Source organism: Vombatus ursinus, unplaced genomic scaffold, assembly GCF_900497805.2.
Source record: "Vombatus ursinus unplaced genomic scaffold, bare-nosed wombat genome assembly UNPS02014802.1, whole genome shotgun sequence".
Lineage (NCBI taxonomy): Eukaryota > Metazoa > Chordata > Mammalia > Diprotodontia > Vombatidae > Vombatus > Vombatus ursinus.
Window position 1 is genome coordinate 29858172 of NW_020954580.1, and position 20438 is coordinate 29878609.

A 20438-nucleotide genomic window follows, 5' to 3' on the forward strand; every position below is an offset into this window, starting at 1 on the left:
CACACACACACACACACACACACACACACACACACACACACACACACGCAAATACAGAGTGTTCCAATAGCTTAAAGCTACAATAAGACTTTTGGAAGACCCTGTATATTGATACTATTATATAAACTTTGAGTTTCTTCCTAAATTTTACCATTGAAAAGATACAAAAGAAGTATTGTCTGGATTTTAAGCTTGCATTCTTGTTTTACTGTATGTATCTAAATGGTAACAGATTTCACGTAACTTAAGATAGTCATCCATTCAGTAACCCTCCCTGACTCAGCGATAGCCTCAATGGCACAGGCACGGCAAGAACCTTGATTTGGCACTTAAACAAAAAGTATCTCAAAAATCCCCAAATCTCCATTAATGGCACTAGTACATATTATAGTTTTTTTCCAATTAGTGGTTACTAAGTTTCTTGGCTGGAGGGGAAATTCTTTTTATATAAAATTCAATTACCAGCATCCTCCAGAGACCAGCTAATTTTATCATTTCATCATCTTTCATAAGCTAATAGCAATAGAATTTCTGTCTCATTTGCTAAAAGGAGTCTTAGAAATGTACAATTTTGAAAATTTTCATTCTCACTATTCTGTATGTTGAGAAATCACTCAAAAATTTAACTTTTTTTTTCTTAAGGAAGAACCTCAATTTCTTCTCATTTGCATACTAGGTCACTAAATCATTATTTTTCATGAATTTTATATTCTTGTTGTACGGTCTACTGATCAGTCTTGCTGTCAGTCTAATTTAGTTAGTGAGGAAAAAATGAAAACACCTGACCAACCATTTCTAATCCAATTTTTCTTATATTTTAACATCTGCCATACAGGGTATTTTCTTTGATGCTAACTAGGGCTCCATAAGACACATTATCTCACATCAAAAAGCATGAACATATTTGATCAAATCCTTGAGTAGAGACACTTTTAAAGCAATGCTCAGGTAGCATGTGGTAGTAGGTAACAATTCATTATGCAAGAAAAAAGGTGCGTCTTTTACCACTATAGCTTCATGCTAGCAACTAATGTGATTATTTTAATTTTTTTTTTTTTTTGGCAATTAGGGTTAAATGACTTGCCCAGGGTCACATAGCTAGTGAGTGTTATGTGTTTGAGGCCGGATTTGAACTCAGGTCCTCCTGACTTCAGGGCCAGTCCTCTATCCACTGCGCCAATTAGCTGCCCCTAATTTGATTATTTTAATGAGGTTATTTTGATTTATGTGACTTTCCCTCTTAGGTCAACAAAAATAATCCTGATTTCCACATTTCTTCCTCTATTATAAATAGATTTTCATTCAGGCAACATAAATCATGTTTATGATGTATTCCACATATAAAGCCAGAATTCTATCTTCTCTTAAGGAAAAAGGGTAGAAAATAATATGAATATTTAATAGGATTTAATTTAATTTATAATTTAATAGGATTTAATAGGAAATAAATTATAGGAAATAATAGGAAAAAAAATAGAAAGGGTAGAAGTAGAAAAAAAAGAAAAAAGCCAGGCAAGAAAGGTAACTACAGCATGAACCAGATTGGTAGTGGGCTGCACCCTCAAGGGAACCAATACTTTACTGGACCTTGGTGTCAAAAGTATATTGTCCAACTATACCAGCTGGTAACTGAGTTGTCACCGTGTATCAGTTCATGTGTCAACAGATAATACATGATATGACTTATTCTCCTTTTTATTTTTAAAGCATTCACAATAGTTTGTTAAAAATTATCTTTAATATTCTATGACAGCTTGGAAATATGTAAAATCTGTTAGTTGCCTTATAAAAGCGAACTAATTTCTAAATTGACTTTAGGGTTTCTAAGAATAATGAACTAAATTTAGGCACACAACATTGTTTCATTCTAACTTGGAATGGATTTTTTTTGTTTGTATGATGTAATTTTTGAAATTGCTTAAAATTGTTTTTCAAAACTTGTAAGGTTTTTATATAAAATATATTTAAAATACATATCAACATAATTAAAAAGACAAGTATGCACCCAGTTAGTTGTATAATTGAGTGTTGGCAATCGATGACAAAACAAAATGGGTTTCCTAGATTTCTAAAGAATGCAAATAAACTATATCCATACACAGATAGTGAAATTGTAAATGCATACTTAAATAACTGTGTAAATGAAACCCTGGAATGGGTCTTAATGCCTCCCTGCAGAATGCAACACTTTCTATGCTTATTTGTATATATGTTAGGTGTGCAGTAATTGATTTCTCCCAAGCCACAAAGATGGACAATTAATACTGGGCAGACGTTTGAGTTTGAAGAGAAATTTGCTTGGGTGGTAAAGAAAAAACTAGCATACTGGAACATGTGGAAAAAACATCAACATTCTTAAATTTCTGAAATTCATTTCCATTTTCTGATTTTTCCACACTTTAAAAAATGCAATAATTCTGCAGTAACATCCCAAATGATTTTAGCATGCAGTATTTCATTTCAGCCATCCATTTAGCTGTTAGAAAGAGAGTCATCTTTCCATTAACAAGAAGTTTCGGAAAGGAACAAGATGGGCTTCTGTTTGACAGAAATGAGTGCTTCAAGTATGTAAGCAAATTATTAACAGCATTATTAACAAGTATGCAACAGCAGTATAAAAGAACTAGAAAATGCGATTTGTATAAAAGATCAAGTTCCTTAATATATTTTATAGAGATAAATACATTGATTTATACAACTGGTGAAGCCTTCTACTGATTATTATCTTGTTAATGCTGTCTATCATCACTGCTATTGATGTCAACATTTCCTTTTTTTTCTCTTCAAAAACAGAATATTAAAATTTAAAATTCTTGCCCCAAAGTTAACCACATATATAAGGCTAGTTTGTTACTCAAATGTTTTAAATGCATAAAATTCCTGCAAATCAGAATAAATCTTTGCAGTTTGAATGAGCAACATGATAATATTCTGATATAAAAATCACAGCAAAACACTCTTTAGGAAAAAAAAAAACAAAATCAGTAAAAGGAAAAGCCTGTTGTATAAATATGCTATATAATGTGAAAGTGAGACTTCTAACTCACTTCTGAGACAGGACAAATAACCAATTTATCATTTAACAATTTGGAATTAGCATGTATTTTCCTAGTTATAGGATAAAAATATTACTCCAATTTATTATATTAATATAATCTCTTTCATAAAACTGCAACCATTACACTTATCAAAACCTTCTAGAGCACTAATTACCAGTTACCAGAACTGTAAAAAAAATATCTATTCATAAGCTTAATACTTAGAGGTACAGATATAGATATGAATAAACAGTGGTAAACATTAATAGTGCAATCAAACATTAAGGATCACAAACAAAATATATTCTATGTCTTTATCAGCTTGCATGTCAAATACATATACTCATGTATTTTAATGAATAGAAATAGCACTAACTTCCTCTAGATTTTGTTAATTTACTCTGAAATGTAATTCTTACCAAATAGATAATTTACTATGTTTTACACAATACACGCAAGCACACAGACACATACGCACATGCACACATGTGCACACACACACACACACAACATTTATAACTTAGAAAAACAGTATTTTAAAAAAATGTGTTTGGATAGGGGGAACAATGTTAACATTATGGCTTGTTTTTATTTATTTATTTTTTCCCAGTGAGGCTTTGAAAGGAGATTTTTAAAAATTCATTTGAGCATATAAATATAGGTAAATAGAGCATGTTCAACATATGAATGGAATAAAGTTCTTGTTTTATATTGAATGAGATAGTGTTTATATTTGAAATTGATACTAAATTGAGCTTTGATGCATTAGAAGTGACTATAGTGGAATTCCTTTTCCCTAAAGACGGAATATATGATAAACAAAAAAGCTAGAACACAGTTGCCTTTTGCCTCAAATCCTTTGAACTATTACATTTTATATACCCCTTTACATCGAAAAAAATAATTTGGGGGAAAAATAATAAAGCAAGAACAAAAGCAATAGTGATAAGGAGAAAACCAATGTAATGTCCTCTTTGACTATCACAAAGAATAATAATAATCTTGACTTTTTTTTTCAAATTTAGAGGGTATCTTTAAGAAAACTTCATATAATTCAAAGACAGCTAGTACCATCCTATAAGAAGGTTGATAGAAGAGTTAATTACCAGAAATAGGGGGAAAGCACAATTAAAAATATTGTACAAAGAGGAGAAAAATCAGTAGGAAGTTATAGCAAAACAATAAAATTAAATTCTAGACTCTTTCACACATACCACTATCATATCTATAATAGCCCTCCATCCCCACTGCCACTGCGCACGCACATGCATGCACATGTTATATAGCTCTAGTAGAATAAGGAATAGGGAATGACTAAATTCTATGAGAGCTACTTGGGTCATCCTTCAATCAATACACAATCTCTTTGCATTTGAGAAAATTGCAGGGCTGGTTTTTCCTTATCTAATTTATATAATTCATTTTCCTTCCATTTGCATAACCACTGTCTAACATTATAGCTTTATTCTCCATGCATTTTCAAGGTGCATAGGCAAGTTATTCAGGGAGAGGAGACAGGAGCATTTATTAGATTGAGAGATTTTTCTCAGTGCATAATTAGATAGCTACATCCTGTAGCGAATTCACATCTATATTACATGAAAGTTTAAAACACTAACTTCTCAATAAGAAATTGTTCCTCGTATATTTTGAAATCATGTGTAGAATTAATATCAAATAGAATTGTCTAAGTCACAGTCTACATTAAAGTTGTTTTCCTGAACCAACACCTAATTAAAACAGCCTAAAGTAGTTCCACTTAGGCACCAAAATGGTTAGTGCATCTTTGGCAATGGTTTAGTAAATAACCTATATAGAAACACTGATAAGTGAAGGATTTCTTAAACCAAGTGAATTTTGAAAAGACACCTGATTAAAATAACAGACAATAGGATAGATCATATAAGAAATTATGTGACTATGGTTGGGAAGTAGTGAGTTAACTTTCAGAGTACTCTTTCAAGGTACCATTAATTTATGAAGTACTACTTTACAGAATTAAGAGAGCACACTACAAAACAATATATCCTTGTCTAGTTCATAATTTCTTTCTTTGAAGGTCTTACATGTAAAATGGGACTTCAGTTGTGACCACTTTAGACTTCCCAATTTTTATTCAATGCACAATTAATCCTTTCTGAGTACTGCTTTGTGTTCTCAAAGGTGAGGTAAAGCAAGCACAAGTGTATTTAAATTAAAAATAAGGTTACGATGGACTTTTGTTGCCAAAAGATTCATTCCTTTATGAATATTTCATTGGCATAAACATACATTGAATCAAATCAAAAGGTATTGCTGGAAAAAGTATGGAAGTCTGAGCAGAGGTGGTATTGATGTAAGAACACCCTCTAACAAAAGTAATTATTCTCCTAATTTTTATAAACTGGGGCTAAATGACAACATAAACAACAAATTATGACGCCTAAGCATACGTAACTAGAGTTCATGGTAGGCTTGGGGTACATAGAAGCTCAGCACCTCTGATCTACTCCAGTTCCCATAAGACCAATCTTCTGATCACTCACTTGTGGTCACCAAGGACAGGGTTTCAACTAGAGAAGAAATCTCAAGTCACCAGGAGAACAAATGAAGTGGTAAGTGGTAAATGACAAAAGAGTAGAGGAATATGTCTAAAGTTAGCTCTAGTGGCTTAGTTAGGCACAAGAAATGAAATTATTTTAAAATTTTGGTTAGAGCTACTCTGCCCTCTGCTTTAGTCCAAAAGAACAAATGGAAACCAGTCTCTCACTTTGTAAAAGACGGCCCAAGGCAGGGCTTCACAATTCCTTCTGTAGGATCCTCAAGCTCCTGAAGGGGCGGGATTGAGGGAATCAGAGGAAGCTTGTGTCCACCATGGTAGTGGTGGTAACTCAACCAGCTCAGTCCAGGGAAATAAGCTTACCATTCGAGAGCAAACATCTTCCCCTTCCCTCCCCAAACTGCTTTCCAAACTCTACCTGGACAGGTTTCTTTGCCTTCTTTTTTGTACCTTACTAGCTATAGGAATCTGGCTCCCTCATTAAGCTTATGGGAATCCAGAGAGGCCAAGGGATAAAGCCCAGGAATAGCTGTTAGTGTATTGGATTGGGCTAAGGCAGTTTTGCACACAGACAAGGAATATTGCTCTAATTTTATTTTTAAAATTAAATCCCTAATATCAGATATGCTTTTTGGGGATGATTCTTCTAAAAGACAATTGCAGCAAAAATCTTAGTTCCAGTTTTGAAATTCTAGTCAATTGAGATTTTACTGGGTATATATAGAGATCACATAGAGATATCACATATACCACCTAAAATTAAAGGGGTCAATGTTGAGCAAAATTTAAAAATAATTTATTTTAAAACATTAAGATGTTTGTGTATTCTTGGATATATAAAAGCTCAAAAACCTTCCTTTTCTTAAAAGCTAAGTAGAAATGTTTTATTTAGCTTATTTATTTATTTTTCCTAAATGTAGTTCAGACATCCATATTCTCCAAGGTAGCTTTCTCTTTCTCTCTTTTTGGTATAGCATGAGAGGCACCTCTGATATAAGAGTTTGAAGTTTTGGTTCCATCTCTTTTGTTTTGCAAGCTAACAGGAAAATGCTTAGATCATAAAGGAGGGTAGGGAGTATGGAAGGGGTAGAAGCAAGGTTTCTCACGTGCACATGTTAGTGTGGAATCATATAACGCATATTAGACAATGATCAATTCATGCCTAAAAACCAATTTTAGCTTTAAGGCTTAAAATTCCTCCTTTAAATTACTTCTCATGATTCCCTTTTTTTGAATATAGTAAGCAAATATTTTGGTGGAAGTTAAGATATATTCATAAATTAGACATGAAAACATTATGATATAGATATATGATACAACAGAACAGTCTGCTAGCCAAGAACACAGTGGACTTTTTTTTTTATAGACATCCATAGAATGATGAAGGAACCCTACTCTATTAGAGTTTCATGATTTCATCAGCTATACCATGAACACATACTTAACCAGTCTTTACTTTTGAAGAGATTTCATTTTAGTTGCTTTTCTATGAATTATTTTGTCTATGTATTTGGCAAACAAATGTTTAGAAAATATCAATGAAATGGTATCTCAAGATTCCATCTGGGTTAAATTGTTGCTTTTCTTCAATATTTATTAGGTAGTCCCAAGGTACAATATGGAAACAGTCAGCACTGGGTTAATACCCTACCTGCTTTTGTCATATAGAAGATGGTTATAAATACCAAAGCTAAATATTTTTAAATGTCTGAAAAAATATTTTACAAGAAATGTGTGTGATAAATATACCAAAGTTATGTTATACATCCAAGAAGGAACATGAAAGAATTTTTCAGTTTAAATGAACTATGAGAAACTTCTGATGGAGCTTTTCATCTGGGGAGTCAGGTACTAGTTTTATTATACAATGGGCCTTAATAAGATGAGAGAAATTTCTTAACTGATATACCTACTGCATATGATTTACTGAAAGAAAACTAGCTTACATAAAATGTACATTGGTGTTGAATATGGCACAAACACAATGTATTCACGTCTCCAAGTTCTTAACCACAGGATGTTTAGATAAAATAAAACACTAAACAATAGGAAAAAAACAACAAAAAATATACTTGGGGAGTAATAAATTAAATTCTTTTAAAACTAATATTGAGGTTGTTCAAGTGTTAAAAGTACTAGATGTGTCATGCAACAAAAAGAAAGTCAGTTCAGGCAGGAACATCGTGCATTGTAATTTGTACCCACAGTATTTGTGGAGTTAACTATATTCCCTTGACCACTGAATTCTGGGCTCCTGAGGCAATATCAATCTCACGTGCAAAACCACAAGACTTTAATAGCACTCCTCTGAATAGAGATTCCAAGAAAGAAGCTCTGCCTCAGATCTGTCAAAGTGAAACCTGTCTCCACATAATGATATGTTGTTGCATTGTAGGAAAGCCACATTAGGCCAGGATTAAGGAAATTCTCCACTTCACATCTCCATTTTTCAGACACTGTAGTTTACTGTGCTCCTAGATTTTCTTCAATATGTGCACATTGAACATGCCAGGTCCACACAATAAGAAAATGGCTTCACGGAATGCACTATTTTTTTTTTTTGGCACGAAATCTTTTTTTTTTTTAACACCTCCAACCAAGCTTTTCATCCACAATATAAATAAACCCACCTACATGGGGTGCACTAGTGCTTATTTATCCACACAGTAAACTACAAGGACAGCAAATTGCCTCTGATAATTTTGCATTTACTAATAATTCTCCCTCTTTCAAGAAGTAGCACCAGTAGAATTACACCTCAGACAGCAGAGTGCTCTTTCCTAGCTCTTTAATTCCCTGAAGAATTCGCTTCATATGACCCACTTTCGTTATCCCCAGATCCTACAAAAAAAAAAAAGAAAGAGAGAGAGAAAGAAAGAGAGAAAGAAGAAAGTTTATTGACAGGAGAAAACTTACAGTGAAACATTCAATTTGGTGAGCAACAAGACTGGACCAACACTGAATCTGATGAGTTCTACGTTTAATGGTTCTGAATGTGGAATTAGCAAGAAGAAAGAAAAGGATTTACAAAATGAATATTTTACCTAACTCACTGTGAAATCAGCAACCTGTGACTGATCTTCTGAAGAAAATACCTACAGAAGCTTCGCATTAATTCTTTAACAACTCTGTTGGCAGATTTTCAAGATTCCAGGTATGGCTTAATTTCTCCTTTCTAATAACAGGGATCTCTATGAGGGAATGATGTACGCTGTTGACTCTGATGCATCTATAGCCTCATACATTTTTGCAGAAGCTCAAGTTCTATGCTTCAAAAGTGAGGCAAAACAGTGTGAAAAACAGACACCAATTTCTGTAACTCTTCCTAAATGTACATGGAGAAATAATCTTTGGCGGTAACCTTTGATTACATACAAAAATAAGTTTGATTGCTGTATCAGTGACTACAAATGACTATAGAGTGTAAATAAGTATTTCTACTCATCCTAGGAAAGAACTTTTAATGCTGGGCTTTTGACTATTTCCTCAAACTCCTCATTTCTCAATATGTTTTTTAATATCAGATATCAATGTTGAACTTTCATAAATGTGTGATTGCTGCTGATTCAAGATAGGCATAATTTCCCATATCTGAAATACTACCACACCAGAAGCTGCCCATGTTGATGAAACCATGTTTTCTCTTTGAGAATGTGAAAACCTATTGTACTAGATTTAATCAATCAATCAATAATGAGTGATTGATGTTTTCTTCTTGAGAAAGCAGATACTTTTTTATACTTGGTTAATCCTCATATATTACTCTGTGTTATAATGAGCTATGTTTTCTCAATAAAGGTTATACTGAACTGCTTACCTAAATTTCCTTCCTATAGCTGAAGTCCACCTAATGTGAACTTCCCTCAGTGGACTCCCGTTGAGCTATATACAACCCATGAAGACTTTCTTTCTTTCTATCTATCTATCTATACATATATACACACAAATATACATACATATATGTACTATATATATATGGTTTTTATCTTAATTCTTAGCTCTTAGAGTAACCATATGCAACCTTCCAAGTTATGGTACTTCTTTGTAAGAAATAATTCCAAACATTTTGTTAATGTTTAAAATGAGACAACCACTTAGCAAATTAGAAAGTCACTGAAATGACTTAAAAACCAATGGCTTCAGGCAGCATGCAAAGCAATTTAAGTAAGGTTAAAAAGAAATACAAAGTCATTTGTCCAAATAGAATGAATACAGGAATACTCCAAATTTCTACCTGATTCTCTAAAAATCATAGCCTGATCCATTCTTTAAAACTCCTGAAATATTATAACACTTACCTTGCAGCCATATTTTTTAAAAGTATCAATAAACCCATAAAAAATTCATGAATCTTTTTTTATATTGCAATAGAGATACTTCTGATGGCCTTGAGCATTTCCAATAAATGTTACTATTTTCAAATATCTACAGCTATTTTCAAGCTTGAGATCAATTACAGATCAGTTCCTATAAAACTTTTTTAGTATGTAATTGACCCATCAAAAAAATTTTAAAATGTTTGCTTTGCAGATCTCCATATATATATATGTTATTTTCTTTAGAGGTAGCACATAGCATTAACTGATGGAGACAGTACTAGACTCAGAAAATGTTGGGTTCAGATCCTACAGCTAAGTGACTTCAGAAAAGCCATCTCATGTCTCAGTGCCTAAGCTAACTCTCTCAAACTTATCTACTAAGGCAGCTTGGTGGGGGAAGCTACCACATCAGAAGCTCCTCATATTGATGAAATCACATATTTTCTTTTTCATAATATGGATACCTTTTACACTGTGTGTGTTAACACTCTTATACAGTATTATGTGGTAGCTGAGTTTTCTCAATAATAGTTGTACAGACTGATTACTGTATTTCCTTTGCTATAGTTGGAGTCCATTATAATTTGACCTTCTGTCAGTGGACCGGTTGAACTATGTAGACTGCTTATCAAACTTCTCACATTTTCCTTAGCTCTGTACCATGGTTTCCTTATTCATTTCACTGGAGGTATGTTCTTAAGACAAGACAAGAACTGCAGGTCCAGCACCATTGCTTCCCTCTTTCTTCAAACGGTTTCACTTGTGGAATCATTCTTGTTGATAGCAGTAACTATCAATACTGTGGCAAGTGCATGAGGCAGAGATGGATTTTGCTTACAGTGCTTGCCAGATTTTTATATCTTCCAATGAGAAAAATCCCAGAGCACAAATGTTGATGTCAAGCCCAGAAAAAGTCAATAAAATTCCACTTAACACTTAGTTATCCTTCATTTAGCACTCATCATGCTATTGACAGCTACCCAGAAAGTACAATTTGATAGTTACTGTTTACCTGCCTTATCACTATTATACCTAGAGAATAATGCTTCTAATACTTTAATTAGTTGGATTAATTACACTCTGGAAGACTGTGAACCTTACAATTTTCTTCTTCCTTAAGGTCAGCTTGTCATCTTCAAGAAGAAAATAAAATGTTAGTATGATTTAACAGACATGTATTAGCTACTGCTTAGCACTTTATTTCCTAGAACTCTTAAATTGATTTTCTTAAACTGACTTTAGAAATAAAACAAAAATCTTTCAAAGGTTCTCTTGGACTAAGGGACTGACATCCTTGGGATCCTCAGGTTACATTTAGACCACATATTTTCCTACCATTCAGTTCCCAAATCTAATAGGAACCTAAGCACTTAAGGAGTATAAATGATACCTAATTTCCACTAGACAGTGCCAAATGAATCTCAAAATAGATGGCTTCAAAAACATTTCTCAGCACTGTATCATTTAAGACAGGATTATTTGAAGTATTTCCTGTTCTTGTGAACTGAGCTTATGGAAACCATTATAGCTAAAACTGATTTAGACTTCTTTCTATGAGACTTACATAAGGATACACTATTATGTTATTGTCACAGGGTTACTAGGAGGATCAAATAACATCACGTATGTAAAGCACTGTATAAATGTTAGATATTATCATCCTCTTAGAAACTAATTAACATGTATATAGATGCTAAAATGACCATGCTTTTTGAAAATTTTCCTGTATTTAAAGAGCCTTTATAACAAGCATAACTAAAATCACTGATTTTTGAAAGTTGGAAAGGATTTAGATGGCATCTAGCCCATCTCCTTAAATGTATGGATAAAGCAACTGTGGCTGAGAGAGATTATATGCCCATAGACATGTAGTAGCAGAGCTGAGGCTAGAATTCAGTTCTCCTTAGTCTCAGGCCTAGTCTTTTCCATTCTGCCTTGCTGTCTTCCAAATGAACACTGTTTTCCTCACTTACTTTCCTCTTTCTCCCTTAATTTTGAGAAGGAAATATAGTTTTGCTTCTCTCCTTTCCAACCAACAGCTATTAGCAAGAACAGACAAAATCTCCAAAGCACTCATTCCCATATAATTTGGACCCCTCTGCATTTTGGTGTCATGTCTTTTCCTCCTACTTGTCTGACCTCTTCTTAGTCTCCTTTGCTAGATTTTTGTATCATACCCATTAACTGTTGGTATGCCACCAAAGTTCTCTCCAGAGTCCCTTTCTCTCTTCTCTATGCTGTCACTTGGTAATCTTATTAGTTCAGTTATCATCACTACTTAGATGACTCCCAGATAGATCAATTGATCTAATATATACATATACATTCACATACATATATACATACATACATGCACGCATACATAATATATACATACACACATGCATACAGGTCCATATTACCAGCTGCTTATTAGACATTTAAAACTGGATGTTCCATAAGCATCTCAAATAACACATCAACAACGCAGAGAGGTGGTGCAGTAGATAGGATAAAGTGCTGGACCTGGAGTCAGAAAGAACTGAGTTTAGATCTGGTCTCAAGCATTTACTGGCTGTGTGACCCTTCACAAGTTACTTAACCTCTTCTACATAGCTGCCAAAGTGATTTTCTTAAAGTGTAGGTGAGACCATTTCAGCCCTTCTACTCAATAAACTCCCTATTGCATCCAGGATCTAATAATAACTCTTTTGTCAGGCATTTAAGGCCCTTAACAACCCTTTCCTTTCATACTTTTCTGGTATCTTGCACGTTGCCCCCCTCTACATACTCCACAATTTAGCCATACTGACCTACTTGCCATAGTCCTCACACACAATGCTGCATCCTCCATCTCTATGCCTTTCCACTAGCTGTCCCCCACATCTAGCCTAATCTCCCTTCTCACCTTGCCTTCTTAGAACCCCCAGATTTCTTCAAGCCCCTGCTGAAACACCACCTTTTGCAAGACACTTTTCCTGATTTCCTCTAACATGTTAGAGATGTTAGTTCCTATCAAAAGTTACCTTTCATCTACTCTGTATGTATCGTGTTAGGTATCCATTTATATGCATTGTTTCTCTCATTCAATTTTAAGCACCTTGAGGGCAAGGGTCATTTCTATTTTCCTTTTATCTTCCACAGCATTTAGCAGGGTGTCTGGCATGTAGTACGTGCTTAATAAATGCTTGTGGGTTGATTGATTATTGGACATAAATATATTGATGGAATCCTTAAATTCTAGTCCCAAAATTCTGGGCATCTGGGATATCTCCAGAATGAAGGAAAAATCACAAAATGCTATATCAAAATAAATAAAACTAAGCTCATTTTCATAACAAATATTTACCATGTACATCATTCTAACAAATGATTTCCTATGTAATATTTTGTGGGAAAATAATTAACAACATAGAAATGTTCTCAAGTACCCTTATATAAAGTCAGAAACTTCAGTGATAGTACAGAAAAAGAAAGATATACAGAAAAAGATATCCTTATCCTGATACTATCTCACATAATATATTGAATTTTTTTCATATATGAGGGAGAGAGAGACATGAAAGTTTGGCAGAACACAATCTTGTAAAATGGTTTTCTAAGAACTAGATAAGAACAATCAAAGAGGTATTACATATGTTTAACGAGCCCCTTTTGTTGAAAGTAAATGTAAAAATTCCTAACCCTTGTTCACACCTCTGGCTATAATTAACAATTCTTCCAAGACTCAGGTCTAGAGGGTACAACCATTGCCTACAGTCACACCAACCAGCCAGGAAAGGGTAATCATTCTGAAGCAGCAGGTTTTGCTGCTGGCAGAACAATATACATTTAACTCTTTCCACTATTATTGTACTTCAGAATTAAATTATCCAGGGAAAAAGAAAATTCTATATAAAACTTTTAAAGTCTAATTTCCTTTCATAGTGATAAGACAAATTTAGCAATCCCAGGGAATGATGAAGATCTATATTTCCTTTTTGAACACTTTTACTAGCACATTTGGCAGGTTCTCCTAATGTCCGTATAAGCAAAGGTATCACTCCATTATCAAGATACAGTGAAGGCAGAGTTGTGATTTCACCATGCAGTTGATTTTAAGATGCATTGCATCTAAAGGTACTGACCATTTGTAATTCTTAATGCCAACATAAGCAATGTACACTGTTACAACATGCAAGGAGACTTTTTTTCTTACTTGTCTATCACTCAAGCTAGAAAAAAATAATAGCTAATTATCATTAGATCACTTGTAATGAGAAATGTAACCTTATGCTCACTAGTTGTGGGCAAATCATTTAACTGTTATACAAATATAAGCTTTTAAGAATTATTAGCAATGATAAGCATACTGAACCTTATTTTCCTCCATCTGCAAAGCAAAAATAATATTTTTCCTATCTACTTCTAAGAGTTATGATAATCAAATGAGATGATGTATATAAAGTACATTGCAAAACTCAGTGTCATGTGAATGTAAGAATAAGAAAAGAACAACTTAAATTTTTAGACACTTTCTTCTCACACAAATCTAAAATAATTTGGATGTTTCCAATGCTAGTTCTTAGTTGAATAGTGTTTTTCTGCAAACTGAAATATAACTGTTATCTATCCCTATCACTTTTGACAACTTAGTTCCATGTTGTTTTCTTTAAAAATGATCATAATTTTGATTTAGCTTGTTAAAGAAAAAATGACTTTGTAAGTAATTAACTGATAGGAAATTTGAATTTATTAACATGACTCAATAAAATATCAGCTTTGCTCTCAGATAAATAGGATCTGTACATGGCTGTTGTTCTAACTCTTACCCATTAAGTCCTTATGTATACTTACTAAAATACTTAATGACTATGAGCAAAATTTCAGCTCTTGACCTTACATGAGAAGCCTTTAAGATCTTTTACCAGCAGCTGTCACCTTCCAAACTGATCCCATGCAATAAGCTCAAGCAGGTAAGAGTGCAGTCATAGCTGCTGCTGGTGCTAAGGGAAATGATTATGTTCACTGAGCCCCAGCTACATTATCATTCTGTGTGAAGCATTTGACAAGAAAATATTGCTGATATCCTCAGCTTCAAGTACAGTGCAACACAGAAAGAGCTCAGGCCACAGGAAGGTGTGGTTTAGTTTATTGCATATTTGCACAAAGTAAGCCAAGCTACAAGCACATAACAAAAGGCGAACAGAGAAGAAAGGAGTTAAGGTTTAAGAAAAATCTTAAGAGCAGAAAAGTAGCACAAAGGAAATACCTTAAGATCTCGCCTTTCCAGGTGCAAAAGCTCAGCCCCTCGGATGTCATGGCGGATGAAGATTTCTGTGTACTCTCCCAAATTGAGCTGATCCAGCCAAGCAGCAACTTCATCTGTGCCCCACTTTTGAACTACCAAAGTTAAGAGCAAAACCCCCTTAATTTCTACATGCTCAAAGCATTACAAGCAAAGGATGGCAAAAGAGAGAGGAGAACAGAGTAGAACTGCAAGAGCTAGCCAAGGAAAAGGCTAAAGGTATCATTTCCACAAAACTGGACAATTTCCTGGGTTTTGTTTTTTCCATGCAGGTTACAGATTAGCAGTAAATATGAGAAAATATCTATCCAAAGACAGGGTTCATTGCCTTGCAGCCGTGCTTTTAGCTTTAGTCCAATTTCCTCATTAACACTGCCCAAACTACAAGAGATGTATCAAAACTTTACTTTTTTACCATTAGGATCAGTGATGCAAGGGCCAAATGAGTACTGATTACTTCTTAATGACCATTTATAAGCTCTATTACCAGTAGAAGTGAGCTACAAGTTCTAATTAGAATATAAAATCTGATACGGGGGTTTCAATTTTACAGAAACTTTGTTCTGATTATAGTCTTGTTGAATTCAAGTCTCTTCCTCTTACTGATTTCTCTAGTATCCTTAATTAAAGTAGCCAATACTCTGTTAAATCAGTTTAATAGGCCATTTAAAAGCTTTATCAGCACTACACTCTGAGGTTAGTCATGTTATATTATTGTTTATTACAGGATGATCATTCTCTTGTATATTTTATTAAACATTGGTTAGCTTCAGATTAACCTACTCATGTGCCATGTTGTGTTTTTTTAATTAGTTCTTAGACAACTGTTTTATAAACCTCATCATTAAGATTTTATGAGCTTTTTTGAGTAAGATGGGTAATTCAAATAGGTAATGAATGTGTTTGGTTGTAAAAAGGCAGCTACTACCAGAAAGGTCAGCTCTTGTTTGTACTTTAGGCATATAATGTCATTAGGTTCGATCTCCAGGGATGAATGAAAGGAAAACTGGAAAGAGAACAGCAAAGAGATTGTTTAATCTTTATTTTACAAACACAGGTATTACTGTAGATTGCCATCGGGTGTGTGTGTGTGTGTGTGTGTGTGTGTGTGTGTGTGTGTGTGTGTGTTGGGATGGGGAAACAGCAGAGTAAGATTCTATACTTGAGAGGAAAAAGAATGTATGGCTATTAGGGAAACATACTTAGTAGGTTAAAGGAGCAGATGAAAGCTGCTATACTCCATTAAAGGACTCTAGAGTGTGTGTCTAGACTTCCCTTTGAAGTGGAAAGACAAGTTACATACCTGTATCTTAGACTGCTGTTTCGGAGAATAAAGAACCATCCAAATACAAATACACTAACATCCACCAAGCAAAGTACAAGTCAAAAAAGTAGTTACCTTATTTCCTTACACAGCTAATAAATGTGGATGCCCACTGAATTCTTTCTACATATTTTAAGTGCAACATTATTTTCATCAGATCTGTTACAGTGAGAATATGCTTTTGCTGTCACATGGAGCACCTACCAGGCAATGGGCTCGGCTTCAGCTTCTGGACTTTCTCCTTCTTAAATTTGGGCACAATGCGAAACACAGTGCTTTTGTTTCTTTTTGTATAATCCAAAGGAGGATCCTGTTTGAAACAGATTTTAAAATGAACCACTTCTATAATATTTTAGGAAGAGAATCTCACTGATACAATAAAGACAATCCTTGGATATTTCTTCTGTGTCAACATTATGAAATGAGGGTAACTTTAAGAAATTTTCATTATCCAGTGGTTGATTCAAAACATGTTTACATTCCTTGGCTATCTCTGTATAAGGACTTTTTAATTCTTGTGCAGAAACAGGGCAGCTGGAAGTCAAAATTCATAAGTTTGCCCTGGTCCATGGAATGAAAAAAATCACGATTATTCTGAACTGTTTTCTCTGTTTTATATCTTTCTTTTTTTTATGTGAAAAGAACAAAGTTCATTTAGAAATGAATCAAACTTCACCAACCTCATCATCATTTGAATGTAGGACACAATAAAGCCATGGAATCTCTGCTAACTTCTGCAATTCCACCTCCACACCATGTAAAGCATTGGATACCAGTTCTTCATGCGGAGATTCCAACTGCTATTTACCAGAGGATTAAAAATATTCCTTTATCAACCTCAGAGGAAATACTTTGAAAGTAACTTTGTACAACTTTTATTAATCTAGTTAGCAACAAAAAAAAAATGTTTTTTTTTTCTAACTCACCCTATGAAACATAATATCCTTTCCACCCTTGCCCTAATCTCTGCTTCCCAATGATATCAGCAGCAGCTGGTGTACCTTTAGAAACCTCACAGGGTAAATGTGCTGCTTTTTGACATTTCTATTCATGTGGATTGTTATTGGGTTGTTTTCTTTCTTTACATGAATAGATAGGAAATTACTCTTTCTTAGACTGGCTAGACTATGTAAAATAAACATAATTCTTAAATAAGCAGCATAAAGGTCATCATGGTTACAGAAAATAATGATCAAGGACTTGCCTTATGAAAACTGTTTGGCATTGATACCTTCTGGCAGACTTCATACAGCAAGTGTAAGAAAAATAAGCATAAGACACAGAAATGTCTAGAGCAAAATTGGGGAGACTAAGGTGAAACAGATAAGGTGAGATATAACTAGTCAAGTGATAGATTAAAATGAGCAAAAGAAGTAAATCTGGATTCTATAAAAAGTAGACAACCACCTTTTAATCATTTGCTATTCCCAAGGCTCTTGGATTTAGAGTCCTAGACTACCTCCAAAATGGTTTAAAGGGAAGTGGTGGTAGCGTTTTGGATTGTCTGGAACATATTGCTTCCTGTATCTCCCTCAGGGTGCCTTGCTTCAGCTAGCCTGGCTTGTCTGCCCCATGAGTGATAGTTGGTTGGTAGTTGGGGGGGATGACTGGCCCCTTCTCCACAGGAACTGATTCTACAAATGACACTTGTGAGGACTAGACTAGAAACAGGACCAGTGAGTGGATAAAGGGGCATGCCTGGAATCAGGAAAACTTCAGTTAAAGCCCTGCTCCTGACCCATACCATGTGACCCTGGGCAAATCATTTAATCTCCTAGGGAAATCCTTTAAAAGTATGAAGTTATGTATGAGCTGCTAACCTGTAATAGTGAAAAGAATTTCCATATTGAGAGTTCCCTAAACAAATGAAATCACTGGTCTGGACCAAAAAAACAAACAAACAAAAAAAAACAACCCAAGCCAAACCAAAACAAAACTTAACCAAAAAACTCCCCAAATGAACAAAACATTGTATATGCCAAGATGAAATGAGAGACAATCTCTGCTTTCAGCCTAATTGGGGGCAGGGGATAGTACTTGAATAAAACAACGTAGTCATCATCTTTTTCCTGTGACACAGGCAAGACACATGATATCAGTCAAAAGCAGGACTTTAACTGAAGTTTTCCTGATTCCAAGGCTTGCCCCTGCCCCTTTATCCACTATTCACTTTCTGCCTTGCACATGACAGGTACTAAGTAAATGTTTGCTGAATTATCACAACAGGATTGGGATGAGAGGTTGGTCATTTTGAACTAATTACACCAGTAAAACTGACAATGCATGGAGCTGATAACCATTACCACTGAATTACCCATGAGGCAGCATGAACCTCAACCCCAAGATGCTCACCATAATAAACTGTTTTAATACACTAAGTTTTCAGAAACATGAACTACTCAAGAATCTATACCTATCATTAGACCTCTAGATTAGGAGAATAAAAATACAGAAAAAGCAATGTTTTCTAGTACACTTTGCCTGCTGGAAAGTTTTAGAAACTGTTAGTTCTAATATCTCCCCCATACAAATCTTCATTCTAGTAATTGGGACCAAAGCCACATTTGACTGAAGTTGCAAGAAGTCACTGCCAGTCATTGCTAAGAATGGGTGATAAGGCTTCACAGCTGAGAAGGAGAGAATGCCAGGTGGCACAGAATTCCATTTTGTCACTGCCAGTCATGTTTACCAAGAACAGGACTGTTCCAGCTTCTGCAGTATGGTGGCTTTACAACCTTGCACAGTGATTCCAAAAGAAAATGCCTGTGCACACACATCTACACGAAGGCAAGGGAATGAGAAAGAAATGCCATCCTATCATGAGGACTGGCCCCAGGCTAGTTTCCTCTTATCTTAGCACTTAGGTTCCTTAGAGAACTCATCTTCCTTGCTTCCTTCCCTGTTCCCCTCACTTCCTTTCTTCCTTTTTCCTTCCTTCCTTCCATCATCTCTATCTATCCATCATCTATGTAGCTATGTATCAATCTAAATATCTGTGTGTGCAGGTGTGAGAGCGTGTGTCCGTGAGTGCATGTGTATGTGTATGTGTATATCTGTCTCTACAGAGACTGTCTTGCTTCTGTATACTTATATCCCCAGTGCCTGGCACAATGCCTTACAAACATTTAATAAGTGCTTTATGGCTGTCTATGTCTATCTGTCTATATATCTGTTATCTATTTCTAGCTATCTATGATATCTATCTGGAGTTAATTGTTAGTTATACTCATTCAGTAAATATTTATTAAGCACCTACTATTTGTACTGTACTGTGCTCAGCTGCTAAGGAAGATAAGGGATTGAGATTCATAGACTGTTGGTTCTACACTGGACCTTAACTACATCCCCAGGAAGAAATCTGGGATTGAGGTTCTTAACCTAGAGTCCATGAACTTGTTTAAAAAAATTTTTTGTAATTGCATTTCAATATAATTGGTTTCCTTTGTAAGCCTACGTATTTTAAAACATTATTCTGAGGAGGGGGCCATAGGCTTCAACAGACTGTCAAAGGGGTCCGTGACGAAAAAAAAAAAAGCTTAAGCAAGAAGCCCTGTCTTAGGAAACCAAGACCACATGTCCAACAAAATTCAGCACTCCACAGTTCTTCTGGCACTATGCTTACGTAGCCTAAAGAATAACCTGTGCTTGAATATTTTACCTCTGGTCAAGACTAACCGTGTTACACATTTGCCCCCTTCTGGGCAAATAGATATTATGTCATTTATGTGTTTACTGTTAATTCGGCGAACAATAACTTGGTCTTCCAGGGGAACTGTTTCTGGGGAAACACTGGCAAGAGAAGGCTTATGTATTCTCAGCGAACACTCTGCAATTCAATCTACAATATAGTCAGGGCACAGCCTCTGGGGCATATTTTTCTTGTTTTTACATACGAATGATTTACATTCACTAGAAGAAAGAACTTAGAAAAAGAGACAAGAAACACCTAAAC

The 20438-nt window shown here is 34.7% G+C and overlaps 1 protein-coding gene across 8 annotated transcripts in view; it reads right to left on the reverse strand.

The window, feature by feature from the left end:
* The window catches only part of DGKH (diacylglycerol kinase eta), a 223040-nt gene that overhangs the window by 2857 nt on the left and 199745 nt on the right, over positions 1 to 20438 (reverse strand). For 2 of the 8 annotated variants that reach the window (XM_027873547.1, XM_027873546.1), the window contains exons 28-31: positions 17167 to 17286; positions 16691 to 16796; positions 15127 to 15257; positions 7659 to 8418 (exon numbers count right to left, since the gene is read on the reverse strand). In XM_027873547.1, coding sequence (XP_027729348.1) covers positions 8329 to 8418; positions 15127 to 15257; positions 16691 to 16796; positions 17167 to 17286 — 447 coding nt within the window. In that variant the 3' untranslated portion in view covers positions 7659 to 8328. Of the gene's footprint in view, positions 1 to 7658; positions 8419 to 12328; positions 12402 to 15126; positions 15258 to 16690; positions 16797 to 17166; positions 17287 to 20438 lie in introns of those variants that run through there. The other 6 variants (XM_027873549.1, XM_027873548.1, XM_027873554.1 and 3 more) reach the window with 4 other exon arrangements.